At 42.8% G+C, this 14,921-nt stretch overlaps 1 protein-coding gene across 3 annotated transcripts in view; it reads right to left on the bottom strand.

Moving 5' to 3' along the window:
* Window positions 1–14,921, bottom strand: part of cnksr3 (cnksr family member 3) — a 125,835-nt gene that overhangs the window by 60,735 nt on the left and 50,179 nt on the right. For all 3 annotated transcript variants that reach the window (XM_063055996.1, XM_063055997.1, XM_063055998.1), the window contains exon 2: window positions 12,325–12,488. In XM_063055996.1, the coding sequence (XP_062912066.1) occupies window positions 12,325–12,488 (164 nt within the window). The remainder of the gene's footprint in view (window positions 1–12,324; window positions 12,489–14,921) is intronic.

The raw sequence follows: 14,921 nt of genomic DNA, 5'->3' as shown, positions 1-14,921 counted from the left end.
ATTTTAAACATATAATAAACTTTGAATATTAGTAAGTGCCTGGAATTGCAATACTTAAATAGCTCCATTTCTATGAAGTGCAAGAATTGGTCAGCATTGAACATCTTCATTCTCAGTCTTATGAAAATTATCCGCTTGGGTTTGATTTTTTTTTAAGATTATGAGGACACGCAGTCCTCTTTTATTGTCATTTAGTAATGCATGCATTAAGAAATGATACAATATTCCTCCGGTGTGATAACACAGAAACACAGGACAGACCAAGACCAAAAAACTAACAAAAAACACATAATTATAACATATAGTTACAACAGTGCAACAATACCATAACTTGATGAAGAACAGGCCATGGTCACAGTAAAAAAGTTCAAAGTCTCTCGAAAGTCTCACATCTCACGCAGACGGGAGAAGGAAGAAAACTCTCCCTGCCATGCCTGACCACAGTCCGACTCTGAGTTGTCCGAAAACTTCAAGCCTCCGATCAGCCCTCCGACACAGAGTACCATCTCTGCCGAACGCTCTGACCCCAGGCTCGGTCGCCAGCAGCAGACAAAGCCGGGGATTTTGGGGCCTTCCCTCCGGAGATTCTCGATCGCACAGTAGCAGTGGCAGCAAACCGGGCATTTCAGAAGTTTTCTCCAGATGTTCCTCTGTGCTTCACACGTCTGTCTCCATCATATTAGAATTGTGCACGGCATCCTACTTACAAATACGATATCATTTCACAGGAGAGCTGCGTGCGCTGCGTCGCGCCGCCATCTTCTCCTTCCGATTTGTAAACGCATGGAGAAAAATAATTACAAAATGGTGCAGAAATACTTATACCCTTTTGCAGTACATTTTTTGAAGCTTTTATACAAAATAATCAGCTCAACATGGTGGGTGTTTGGATGACAAGTTTGGAACGTGGAGTCAGTTTCAAAACAATGGGTAGTCCAATTGCGACTGGAATAAGATATCACTTCACTAGATGGCAAATCTTTGGAATTCCCTAGCCAGAGACACGTGGAAGCTCAGTTATCAACTTCATTGAAACTAAGATCCGTCCACCTCTGAGTATTAAAGGAATTAAGAGGTATGGAGAAAGCACAGAAAAACAGCACTGAAGAAATACATCAGCCATGATCTTGATAAATGACAGAAAAGGGTTAAGGGTCAGATAGCTTACTTGTGTTCCCAATACTCAAGTTGTTGTAACATTAACGATTATGACAATATACAATCTAAGTATTCATCCATTGATGTAGTTTTCAGCAACCGCTATGAGCCAAGGAATTAGCTGGAAGGAATGCTAATCTCAAGGCACTTTTATAAAAGTTTGAGTTTTTACTGGCAGAACACAGGGGGAAAAAAAGAGAGAAAAAAGTCTGCCAGATAATATAACAGGAATACCGGAGACAGAATCCAAGCAGACAGTTAGCTTTTTATAGTGAAGGAACAAGAGTTATATTTAGCACGGCTGGTTTTTGTTTTAGTTCAAATGATGCACTTGAGTAACTGGTTCTACGATCCCATCTGCAATTCCACAACAGGAGAAAATACCAAAAGCATTCCAGCCAGAATAGTCTGCCCAATGCAGCAGTAACACTGGTTACATAGACAAAGAAATATTTATCCACAGCATATACTTTTTATAGTTAGTGTTTCTGTTAAGTACACAACTATGCCTGACATACATCTAGCTTCTGATTCCTAAAATCCAAAGTAGCAGAACTTTTAAAGTAGAACTCACCAGTCTAGTTACTGTATAAATCCAAAGTAGAAACTAATAATTAAAATTACAACATTAAATCAATGCTTAAAAATATCTATAAAACTTCTAAATTTCTTCCAGATAGCCTGTTACTTTGCATCTCATTGAAAAATATTGTTATTCAAGAGTTCCTACTACAAAATCCATTACTCCTAACCCCGTCAGTAATAACATGTTATTTAATAAAAATACCTTCATAATTTCAAAACAGGTATTCAAATGAGTGCAATAAGGATCAGTTCAAATCACTACAGTGACCTGATATTTAAAAGAGATGGGAATGGACCAACAGGACTTGTCAGAAAGTCGACATTGACCTAATGGCTTCCTCTTGTGTTGCAGCGATTTCAGGAAACAGACGAAAATAAGATTTGGTCACTGAATGTGAGGTATTCTTTTGACAATTGAAGTAATCAACCAAAATGACATGTTAACAAAACAAAGAAAAAACATAAATAAACCACTAACAAAAGTAGAAGGTGCAGAGAGCCAAAAGGCCTCAGTTTGCATGAATCAACACATCTCACATTTGGTCAGTTGGCTTGATTACTTGTTGCAAGAATTGAGGAGATAAGCGGCTTTTTTCTTCATTTCTCCTTTTAGAGACGAGGTGCGTAAAGGCCACCAGGATCCACTTCTCGACATTTCATAAAGTCACGTACAAATTTCATCCCCTCAGCCTCAGTGACAAAGATTAGATTAGACAAAAATGTTCTAAAGTCACAAGCAAACTAGCTAAAAGATCTGTCAAAATTGTCCCTAGTATTGATCTTTCATATAGGAAAGTCTCTTAACCCCACATGCACAAACCTCAGAAAATGAGGATGAGGATTTTTGACACACAGAAAATAACGTAACTGTGGTCATAAGGATTAGTAGGAATAGTCTTTAGAATAGACTTGCTCTCAATCTACAAAGATGGCTAGGTAAATAACAGATAATTATAGATTGCTTCTTTATAGTTAGCATCTTCCCTCTGCAAAGGAAAAATCTAAAAATTCCACTGCAGTACTAAGTTAGGATATGGAATGAAACAAAAGATTCCACTCATTGTTACAACGTAAATGTATCTTAAACCTCCAGTCGAGATAGCAAGATATGACTTTGATTCAATGTTCATGAATAGTGTCAAAACTTTCCAATACATTTTGGCACGAGTTAGTTGTTAAATGGGTCAAACAGTATCTCTCATTATAATTTAGTCCCAACCTATCAAAAGTACCGAAGACATAAACAGAAAAGATGCTGAAGATAATTCACATCCTAAGTATTTCTATGCCAATTGAACGACTTCCATGTTCAACTTTTAAAAAAAGATTCACTCAAAGTCAGTACAACAGATAACTTAAGCTGATGTTCTTTTGGAGACAAACCAGCTTCTCAGAGCCAACAACTGAAATCACATTTCTGTTCTAGTATTATTCTTGTACGGGGTCTTTCTTTTGTTACATTTAAAATGGCGACTTTGTTATATTAATCTGGGGAATGCGGCTTTGTTGTGCTTTAACGCTGAAGAGAGTTTGCACTAACAGTTTGTTTTACTTTAAAATGAGATAACAGAGTTCTACTAGCCAATGGGTGGTTATGTATCGTTTTGTTTTCGGATACCATGCTGTATGATATGACTGTGGACTGAGTTTTGGCGGGGAGTCGGAGGAGAGACGAGGAAGACTGCGGACGTGTGGAGAGGCTCCGGTTGATCACTCAGGGTGGTCCCGAGCCGTGAGTCGACGGAATTCGGGTGGTCGTCTGAAGTCGAATTGAGCTCCAACGTAGCGCGCAAAGAACTTGGACTTTGATAAGTGTTGGCGCCTTTTTTTTTCATTACTTTCCTCTCTGTATCAAATGTATATTAATGTCATAGAATTAGTAATATCTATAAAGTGTATTTGTTAAAATTTACTGGGTGTGCTGGCTGATGATTGATGTTTGTGATTGATTCGGGCGGCAACCGACCCTGTGGGGAGTGTTGAGGCAGGTGCTGGGCTGGATTTCCCCTAGACATACACGAGCCAATATAACTGAATGTTACAAGTGGGGGCTCGTCCGGGATTTGGACTTTTCGGGAAAGTTGTACTTGTCGTTGTGGTAAGTGGTGTGAAGATGGATCGAGATAAGATTGTAAGTTGGTGTGAATTGGAGGAGGTACCGGTGAATCATGCATGTGTGGTAAGCAGGGTCGATTATCACATTCCGGCAGAGGTACTGGTGCAAGGGTTAAGTTTAATTAAAGGTATCGGGCAGGTAGAACTTATAGCTAGAAGAGGTGGGAAAGAACTGGAGGCTAGCTGGATGTTGGTGCGGACGAGTGCCGACGTCATGACTTTGGAACTACCAGCGACAGTCCATGCCCCGGGGGAGGCGGGGCCATGGGGTCTCCACACTCCCCCCGAGGACACAAGTGAGGAGGTGCCAGAGGAGGAGGAGCTAGATGAGGCCCCAAGGGAGGTGCCAGTAGCCAGGGGTGGAGGTGTGGAGTGGGAAGGTTTGGCCAGGCCCGGCCCCCATGGGCGGGATGAGACTGCCGAGTTAACGGCTGCCATTACCTCCCTGGCGAGAAGGGTTGAGAGGCACTGCCCGAAGCTGAGAATTTTCTCGGGAGCCAAGCCCACCCCGGAAGGGGGGGATGACTATGATACCTAGGTTGAAGATACATCCCAATTGTTAGAGGTGTGGCCAGTTTCGGATGTGGAAAAGAGACAGCGATTGGTGGAAAGCTTAAGGGGCGGGGTGGCCCGGGTGGTCCGCGATCTGAGAGCGGCATGCCCCTTGGCTTCCCTATCGGAGTGTTTGGACGCTTTGGAGGAAGTGTTTGGACTGTCAGGGGATCCCTGGCGGCACTTAGCAGAGTTTCAACGGATGGGGCAGAGAAGAGGGGAAAAGTTCTCAGACTATGCTTTCAGGCTGGAAGGAAAGCTTACGGGGTTGCTGTGACGAGGGGTAGTGAAGGAGGACGAAGTGGCGGAGTCAAGGATGAGCCAGATATGTAGCGGTTCCCGGGAGGATGACAGAGTGGCTTGGAGTGTACGGCAGTCACTTAAGCAGAGCCCCCCTCCATCATTTGGACAGCTGATCCGACAGGTACGGGCCAAGGAGTGTGCTTTGGGCCGACCAGGGGGCTCGGACCCTCAGGGACGGTCTTCAGCGGTTCAGGAGGTGGTAGTCGGGGTGAGACCAGAGAAATCCAAGGGGTCTCCGGGGGGCCTGTCAAGGTACTCCATTGGAACCACCTGTTGCCTCTGGGTCGAGAGGTGAAGATGGACCCAGAGCCCGAATGGGAGTTTACTCCTATTACGAGGACTCTGCGAGGGCGCGGGGCGTGGAAAGAGCCCACTGCGAAGAAAACGGGGCCGGTCCCCACCTCGAGAAGGGATACGTCATCGGAAGATGATGAGTCGGACGTGTGGTACCTGCTTCTGTTCGCTGATTCCCTGGTGCCGGGAGAAGAGACTCTTGGCCCTTCCATCACTGAGTTAGGGGAACCGAGGGAGGGTGTTGCAGAGCCGCCTGTATTACAGCCGGGATTGGGGGAGGAGAGGGTGGAGGCAGAACCCGAGCCAGAGGGCTCACAGGGGCTGAGGGATCCCAGTGAGGGGGAGGGTCCGACAGATAGGCCCGAGGGGTCAACTGGGGTGTCTGAACAGGGAGAGTCAGCAGAGGAAGTACAGAGGCCTCAGAGGAGTGGGCATCCCCCGGAGAGACTAACTTATACAGCGCCGGGAGAGCAGGGTGTGATCTCTACTGCGCTGGAAAGTTATGTCACTGCTTTATGCACCTGGGTTGGGTTTTGTGTTTTACAAGGAGCACTGGTGAACTCTGTTAACGTCATGAGGGCATGACTTCTTGTGGTGGGGGGACAGTGTACGGGGTCTTTCTTTTGTTACATTTAAAATGGCGACTTTGTTATGTTAATCTGGGGAATGCGGCTTTGTTGTGCTTTAACGCTGAAGAGAGTTTGCGCTAACAGTTTGTTTTACTTTAAAATGAGATAACAGAGTTCTATTAGCCAATGGGTGGTTATGTATCGTTTTGTTTTCGGATACCATGCTGTATGATATGACTGTGGACTGAGTTTTGGCGGGGAGTCGGAGGAGAGACGAGGAAGACCGCAGATGTGTGGAGAGGCTCCGGTTGATCACTCAGGGTGGTCCCGAGCCGTGAGTCGACGGAATTCGGGTGGTCGTTTGAAGTCGAATTGAGCTCCAACGTAGCGCGCAAAGAACTTGGACTTTGATAAGTGTTGGCGCCTTTTTTTTCATTACTTTCCTCTCTGTATCAAATGTATATTAATGTCATAGAATTAGTAATATCTATAAAGTGTATTTGTTAAAATTTACTGGGTGTGCTGGCTGATGATTGATGTTTGTGATTGATTTGGGCGGCAACCGACCCTGTGGGGAGTGTTGAGGCGGGTGCTGGGCTGGATTTCCCCTAGACATACACGAGCCAATATAACTGAACGTTACATTCTCATCTCACCACACAATTACTTTCCTTTTTACATACACTTGGGCTTCAGCCTGTGACAAATTTACCCACTGACCTTCAAGTTATCTTCAATAGGAGCGAATGTTCTCAACACATCCTGCTCAAATGGAAACAGAATCCGTTCTTTCAAATATGAAAAAATTTCCACATTCAAGAGCCAGCATCACTACTGTATCCACCAAAACAATCGTTTGGGATGATTAGCAGCACTGTTTGCATGCTTAGTGAACTTCCTCCATTTTCCTTCCTTTTCATCTTCTAAGTTTCAAGAATGTTAAAAATAGTGTGGGCCACCCAAACCAGAATGCATACAGATATTGTCCTAATTCAACAAGAATTTATCGATTGTGGAAAAATTCTAGTCTAATTAATAAGTTTTTATTAAATGGTTCTCAGTGCACCTTTGGTATGCAATTTTCTGCCAGTGAGTCATGATGTTTACAGTGCATGCAACATTTTATTGTCCAGTGAGAACGTGTTCAAGCTAACAGCCTCCATATGTTCGGTGTTAGACTTTAACTTGAGATATAAAGTTAGTTCCTTTTGCAGAACGTTATTTTCTCAGAGAGCTTTCCTTCTCCATGGGCTTCAACTCAATTGTTTACGGATGTTTTTAAGGAGGAGAATTTCCTTAAATTTCTTAAGTTGATTGCTGTGGGGCAAAAGTAGCAGGGAAGGAAAAAGTTTTAAAAAAGTATTTATTTTTAGTAATGCAATACTACACATAAAATGCTGAAGTGGGAGAGGAACACTGTGTGGGAAAAAGGACTGTGTGTATTTACGCTGTGCCTGTCACAGCCTTGGGATGTTGCATAACAAATGTGAAGCATCTCTGAGGAAGAATGCGATCATGTAACACTGACTAAACTGCAACATCAATTCAGCAGTTACACTAGAATGTGCAAATCTCTAGCAGGGAACGTGGCTCTTTAACTTTTTACTTCATGTGCACAATATAATTTAATAGGAATGCTGTACAGTCTAAACAGCTTGATAAAGGATAGGGAATCCCAAGAAAAGTGGTTCAGCTCCATCATATTTTCAAAAATTCCACAGACAGACTGCACACGGGAAATTCTCCTAATATATCAAATGTTAGGCTGAAGTAAAACCCAATGAGAACAACTGGTGATCTGAAGTCCATTTGACAGTTGAGTGAATAACCGCTTCTTAGCAAAATACTGGAACCTTTAAACCAAAGATTCCAATAGATGCCTGGATCAGACAGCTTGCAGCCTACGATGCATTAAACCAGATTCAGAAAAGGTGTTTACTGAAAAGGGCTTAACCGAGCATTACTCTTTTCAGATGATCACCTTTCCCTGTTGGAAAGTATCCTTTTGGTATTGGGTGGAGACTGGATTAGATACTGGTATGCTTCAAATTTAAAGTGCGCAAACATTTATTGCCCGATCTGCATGTCCACTGTACAAAGACACTTGATGAACCCAACATCTATAGATATAGACTGCTGGTTGGCAAGTTAAACAAGATTCAAAGTACAAGGTATAAATTATACAACCTTCAGCCACTGAACAAGAAATCCAAAAGGACACAATTTTTAAAAGTGACCAATACCCAATGCACAGAGAGGAAAGAAAAATGGACCATGTCGACAATAAAGCAAGCATCAGCATTCTAAACAAAATGGAGTCTATTTAGCCTGAAGCCTGGAGTAGCCGGTGTGGTCCCATAACTTCAATCTGTGAAAATTGCTACGAAGCCCAGAGACCATAGGAGCAGCCAGGGCATGACCACCTCAGTGCCAAAGGTGAGTGGAGTAAAATGTTGCAAAGCAGAACCAGCCCCAACCCTCGCCTCCTGTCCTGGCACTCTGTCTTTTAAGTCCCTCAGGCCCAGTGTTTAAACTGTCCAAGCACCGGATTGTCCCCCGCACTAGGACCCAGGGCCTGCCGCAACAATACAATCTGGCCTAAGCCCCATGTTCCGGCCTGTGTCTGACCTTTCTAAATCGACCTGGCGCTTAGATTTATCCAACCTTACTCCTGCTTTCGGTGGACGGGCTCCGAAACCACTCTACTCCAACTTTTTTCCGTTCCGTTCTCTTCATCTCCATCTCACATATTCCTCAACCTTGCTCCAGCCACTTGAACACGTCTCGACTACACTCAAGACTCTGTCTTCCACCCGTGCGCCTCGACCCTACAATCAGCGTCTCTTTTGGTCACCTCTTCATTGTTACCGGTGATCATTTACCACAATTTTCCACATAAAGTGTTACAATAGAGAATTCAGTCGTATTTCTTGCTTTGAAAACCACCAGTGAGCTGTTGCCCACCTTCAGTAGTGCCATCTTAAACTGGAAGAAAGGATTGCTTGAAAAGCATCATTTAGGATTAAGGAAGAAGTAAAATCCACAAACACATCACAGCAAAACTGTCTTAGTTTTAGAACTATTCAAAATTAAACATCGCAGATTAAAAGGTCAACTGCAACACAATTCATACATCTGAAGTTTTAAATACGAGCTTACAAAAAAAAGGCTAATGGATTTAGGTTACTGTTAGCAGTACTTAATTGGAAGATGGGTTCGGAAATCCAAGTCAATGCAGCTATTCATCAACCGCACTGAACTTCAACTGGTGACTGAATTTTGAATAATGTTCAAATTAAAACGCGGATTGAATTCAACTGCAATTACAACTTCCTATTAATGAAAGCAAGTGACCTTCTGATTTCCTCCTTTCACACAAGAAAAACAGTTTACAACAATCCAGTTGAGTGGCTATCACTTCAAGGAAAAATGTGTAAAGGAATTGCTTAATTGCAAGAGAAACCACTACTGAGCACTCAAGTTTTGAACAGCAACTTCAACAGAAATTTTTTCTGCCTCGGGAATGCCAATCTTTCTGGAACGTCGCCTGCCAACGTTAGTGGCTTATGTAAGTGTGTATAAACTTTTGGATGTCTTTCCCATGTTAAACACATACCAAGTCACTTGTCCCTTATTAAAAAGGAAAAGTAACATGTCTCCAATGGATTCAAAAACTGCACAGGCTGACATTTCTATTTAGTCTGGATATCTCTTATTGTTTTCTTGGAAAACAGGCTTAAGATACAAGCTTGTTTTTAAATCATTTCCAGTACACAACTGTACAGGAGAAGGAAACAATTATTACTCTGAATCTGATTCAGCGCAAAAAAAAATGAAGAACACAATAATAAAAAGCACAATAAAGACACAAACAAGAGGAATTCTGCAGATGCTGGAAATTCAACCAATGCACATCAAAGTTGCTGGTGAACGCACACAAGATAGCTTATGGATTAATTGTATGTCCATAAAGTGATACAAGGTACAGGATTGTCTGTACATAAGGTGACTGACAGGAAATGATCCTTCAGACTTCATTCATCCATTCTTCAGAGATTCATCTTTGAGTCTAAATGAATACACCCCAGTTGTCACTGACCTCATCAAGACCCATGTGTATGAGTGCACACTTTCAAAAACATACCGAACATGGCCAAACCAAAACTGTGGATAAACCAGGAGATTTGTAGTCTGCAGAGGGCTAGGTTTGTCGCATTCAAGAATTATACAAGTAGTCCTGATGCAACCCATGGAAGTCTATTTTGGTGGGGGGGAGGGCGGGGGAACAATTCCAATTGAGTTTAGAGTCTAAATCAGATGCCCATCTGCTCTGGCAGGGTTTGCAGGCCATTACTTCCCTACAAGGCGAAACCTAGCATCATGAATAGCTGTAATAAATTCAATGCTTTTATGCATGCTTTGAAAGAGAGAACAAAACTATACCTGTGTGAATCCCTGCAGCATCTGGCAATGTTGTGATCTCTACCTCAGAAACCAAAGTCAGAACATCTTTAAAGAGGGTGAACTGTTGCAAGGCATCAGGCACCAATGGTGTACCTGGTGAGGCTCTGAAATACTGCGCCAAACAATTGGCAGGAGTGTTCAAGGACGACTTCAATCTCTCACTGCTGCAGTTGGAGCAAAAGGGCAACAATCATACCAGTGCCCAAGAAGAGAAGGGAGAGCTGCCTCAGTGACAATTGTCCAGTGGCATCATATTTACTATGATGAAGTGCTTTGAGCGATTCGTTATGGCTAAGCAACTCCGGCCTAAGCAAGGACTTGGACCCGTTGCAATTTGCCAATTGCCACAATAGGTCTACAGTGGATACAATCTCACTGGCTCTCCACTCAGCCTTGAATCACCTGGACAGTAGCAAAGCTTACGTTAGGTTGCTCTTTATTGATTACAGCTCAGCTTTCAACACAATCATACCCTCAGTTCAAATCATCCAGGTCCAAAACCTAGGCCTCTGTACCTCTCTCTACAACTGAGCCCTTGACTTCCTCACTGGGTACCCATGGTCTGTGCGGATTGGAAATAGTATCTCCTCCTCAGTGAGGATCAACACTGGTGCACTTCAAGGATGTGTGCTTAGCCCACTTTTCTACTCTCCCTATACCCAGGATTGTGTGGTAGGCACAGCTCAAATGCCATCTATAAACTTGCCAACAACTCAACTATCGTTGGCAGAATTTCAGATGGTGATGAGGCGGCGTACAAGAGTGAGATAGATCATTTGACTGAGTGATGTCACGCAACAATCTTGCAATCCATGTCAATAAGACCAAGGAATTGATTGCAGACTTCAGGAAGGGGAAATCAAAGGAGTACACACCGGTCCTGAGAGGGATCAGAAGTAGAAAGGATCAACAGTTGCAGGTTCCTGGGTGTCAAATCTCTGAAGATCTATGTTTAAGGAGAATTAATATGTCACCAGTGACTTTTGCAAATTTCTACAGATGTACCGTGGAGTATTCTAACTGGTTGTATCACCATCTGGTACAGAGGGGCCATTGAGCAGGAATTAGTATCCTGTGGAACCACTCAGGCATTGAAAGTAAATGTACAAATGATGTGAATTTCACATTCTTACAGTAAAAAAAAACTAAATTCCTTCACAAATCCACAAGTGATTACCAGAAATGCTTGATTTTTACCCTTCAGCAATAATGCAAATCTTTCTCTACACCCCTCTCAGACCCCTTTGAAGTTTTTAAACATTGAACAGGACCATTTTCACCACACCCGTCCTTTATTACGAAGAATCCAGTTGATCAAACTATCCTGACATTTAATTCATTGACATGTCCCAAATAAAGCTTCTGCAGTCAGAACAGATGAAGAATTGCTATAGGCAGAAAAATAATCTTACATTGGAGATATCTCAGGAAATTAAATGTTTAAATCAGTTGAGAAGCTGAAAGTCCATTAAAAATGCAGAGATTTTAAATGTCTAAGCTTTTAAAGTAATTATACTTAACTTTTATTTCCCTCCCCAGTCACACTCCAATAGTTGATGAACAATGGAAAGATGACAGGATTGCAAAGAGTAGTGGGATATGGATTTCTCAGACCAACTTAAATCCACTGGGCAGAACACAAATTAAGCAGACATTGGAAAGGGAAATGAGCCAGCAGAAAGGTATTAGAAACAAGAAAACATACAGCACAATACAGGCCCTTCGGCCCACAGAGTTGTGCCGAACATGTCCCTAACTTAGAAATTACTAGGGTTACCCATAGCCCTCTATCTTTCTAAGCTCCCTGTACCTATACAAAAGTCTCTTAAAAGACCCTATCGTATCCGCCTCCACCACCATTGCCGGCAGCCCATTCCACGCACTCACCACCCTCTGCGTAAAAAATTTACCCGACATCTCCTCTTTACCTACTCCCAAGCACCTTAAAGCTGTGCCTGCTTGTGGGAGCCATTTCAGCCCTGGGAAAAAGCCTTTGACTATCTACACGATAGTTTTATTTCAGGTAATTATCCTTCAGCATTCTTTTATTAATATCTGCCTACAATGTCAATGAAAAATTTCCCACAAACGTACACTTTAAACCAACTTTACTTTGGCATCTCAAAATTTCTCATTCTACTTTGATTAAGTCTCAATCACTTTATAGTTTAGGGCTTTTACTGCTTGGCATCTAAGCCTTAGATTGTGTCCATGCTGGCATACAGCATTTTTTTTAAAAAGAGTAACCATTTTCAAGAGAGTTTAATGAATAAGTTAAACTTACCAAAGCACAAAGTAGATCCACAGCCTCTAGGATTAGTTCCTGGTGACCAATGCGTGTAACTCTCAATTCTTCAAGATCCTGATGAGTAATCTGGAGAAGCTGCTCACCATTTATTTTCTCCCGTTCAAAATTGTGAACATAGCATTGTAGGCAATCATCCAATCCTACACAAGAAGAAATACCATATGAAACATTCCATTGCAATTTTCTCATAATTTGTATAGAGTTTAAAATCACTATCATATTAACATTCTTGGTTAACTCACTTTAATGGAAAATTACAAGATAAGTTGCAAGACCCAAGCATGAATATTTAATAAGGAATACAAAATCAAATGGCTTTCATCTCAGAAGGTGCTGTGGTACCTTACCAGAGATTTTGCCTAAACAAGCTGAAAATCAGCAGAGGTTGCTTTAAATAGCTGATCCAAAACTTAAACAGTGACAGGGTTTGAAAAGAACAGACAGATAATAAGCCAGAGATTTATGTAGATCATGACAGCCTGAGAGGCAAAGGTATAGTCCACATTTGTTTACAATATATATTAATGACTTGGATGAGGGAATTAAATGCAGCATCTCCAAGTTTGCGGATGACACGAAGCTGGGCGGCAGTGTTAGCTGTGAGGAGGATGCTAAGAGGATGCAGGGTGACTTGGATAGGTTAGGTGAGTGGGCAAATTAATGGCACATGCAATTTAATGTGGATAAATGTGAAGTTATCCACTTTGGTGGCAAAAACAGGAAAACAGATTATTATCTGAATGGTGGCCGATTAGGAAAAGGGGAGGTGCAACGAGACCTGGGTGTCATTATACACCAGTCATTGAAAGTGGGCATGGAGGTACAGCAGGCGGTGAAAAAGGCGAATGGTATGCTGGCATTTATAGCAAGAGGATTCGAGAACAGGAGCAGGGAGGTACTACTGCAGTTGTACAAGGCCTTGGTGAGACCACACCTGGAGTATTGTGTGCAGTTTTGGTCCCCTAATCTGAGGAAAGACATCCTTGCCATAGAGGGAGTACAAAGAAGGTTCACCAGATTGATTCCTGGGATGGCAGGACTTTCATATGATGAAAGACTGGATTAACTAGGCTTATACTCGTTGGAATTTAGAAGATTGAGGGGGGGATCTGATTGAAACATATAAAATCCTAAAGGGATTGGACAGGCTAGATGCAGGAAGATTGTTCCCGATGTTGGGGAAGTCCAGAACGAGGGGTCACAGTTTGAGGATAAAGGGGAAGCCTTTTAGGACCGAGATTAGGAAAAACTTCTTCACACAGAGAGTGGTGAATCTGTGGAATTCTCTGCCACAGGAAACATTTGAGGCCAGTTCATTGGCTATATTTAAGAGGGAGTTAGATATGGCCCTTGTGGCTAAAGAGATCAGGGGGTATGGAGGGAAGGCTGGTACGGGGTTCTGAGTTGGATGATCAGCCATGATCATACTGAATGGCGGTGCAGGCTCGAAGGGCCGAATGGCCTACTCCTGCACCTATTTTCTATGTTTCTATTACTGAGGCAGCTGAGGACCGTAAGCAGGAAGAAAGGCAAGCCATTCAGTCCCAAGTCTGAGTTTTCAGCTAGCTGCAGTCACTGCGAGAAATTGCTCATTGGTGAGGCAGCACGAGACTTAATAAGAGCTTGGGGCCTTTTGAACTCATGATGATCACAGGTATTTAGCAGCAGCCAATTAAAAAGCAGCAAGGTGTATGTGGAAGCAGACACTGTTGGAGTGGACAATGCTAGAGTAGCCAGGTTTTGGTTCAACAGGTGCAGGCTAGAGTGGAAGCTTAAGAAGTTAGAGGTATAACAAGTGTAGTCAGGATGGTAGTTAAGACAGTGGAATACTTCTCCTGTGAGATGTAGGATTTCAAGATACATCACAGTCTCTCTGATGACTACAGCTTCAGGAAGTGCACTCAACTGCAGCTCCTGACTGACAAGGTCAAGGAAGTAGAGCTGGAGCTGTACGTACATACTCAGGATCATCCAGGAGGCAAAAACCACAAAAATTAAACTTTTACTGGGGTAGTCACACCCAGAGTACAGGCTTCAGGAGACCACCAGGAGTAGAAAGGGGAGTAAGCAGCCAATCCAGGGTTAACCTGTAGTCATTCCGCACAGCAACACACTAAACTTGGACGGAGGGAGATGACCCATCAGGACAAAGCACCAGCAGGCAGGCCAGTGGCACTTTGGCTGGCTCAAAGGATCAGCAGGGAAAAGCAAATTGAGACAGAACGAGTATGATAAGAGATTCTGAGGCTGCGAGAAAATACAAGATGGTGTGTTGTCTCCCATGTGCTGGGGTCCAGGAAGATTTTCATGAGGGAAGGTGAGCAGCCAGAGGTTGTGACGCACATTAACATCGATGACACAGGCAGAAGGGAGGAAGAGGGAGTTAAGGAAGAGGCTGAAGAGCTGGACTTCTTCAGGTCACTGGCTAATCTCTTCCATATCTTACAATATTTAATATTAATGCGCTTTATTTTGTTATTTATGTGTGATGAAGGCAAGGATAAAATCTAGACATAAATAAGTTATCCTGTGTTATCAAATCACAACAAAAGAAAATCTGCAGATGCTGGAAA

Source organism: Mobula hypostoma, chromosome 8 (genome assembly GCF_963921235.1).
Source record: "Mobula hypostoma chromosome 8, sMobHyp1.1, whole genome shotgun sequence".
Taxonomy (NCBI): domain Eukaryota; kingdom Metazoa; phylum Chordata; class Chondrichthyes; order Myliobatiformes; family Myliobatidae; genus Mobula; species Mobula hypostoma.
The sequence above is the reverse complement of the archived record's forward strand: the minus strand, read 5'-3'. Positions and strand labels throughout refer to the sequence as shown.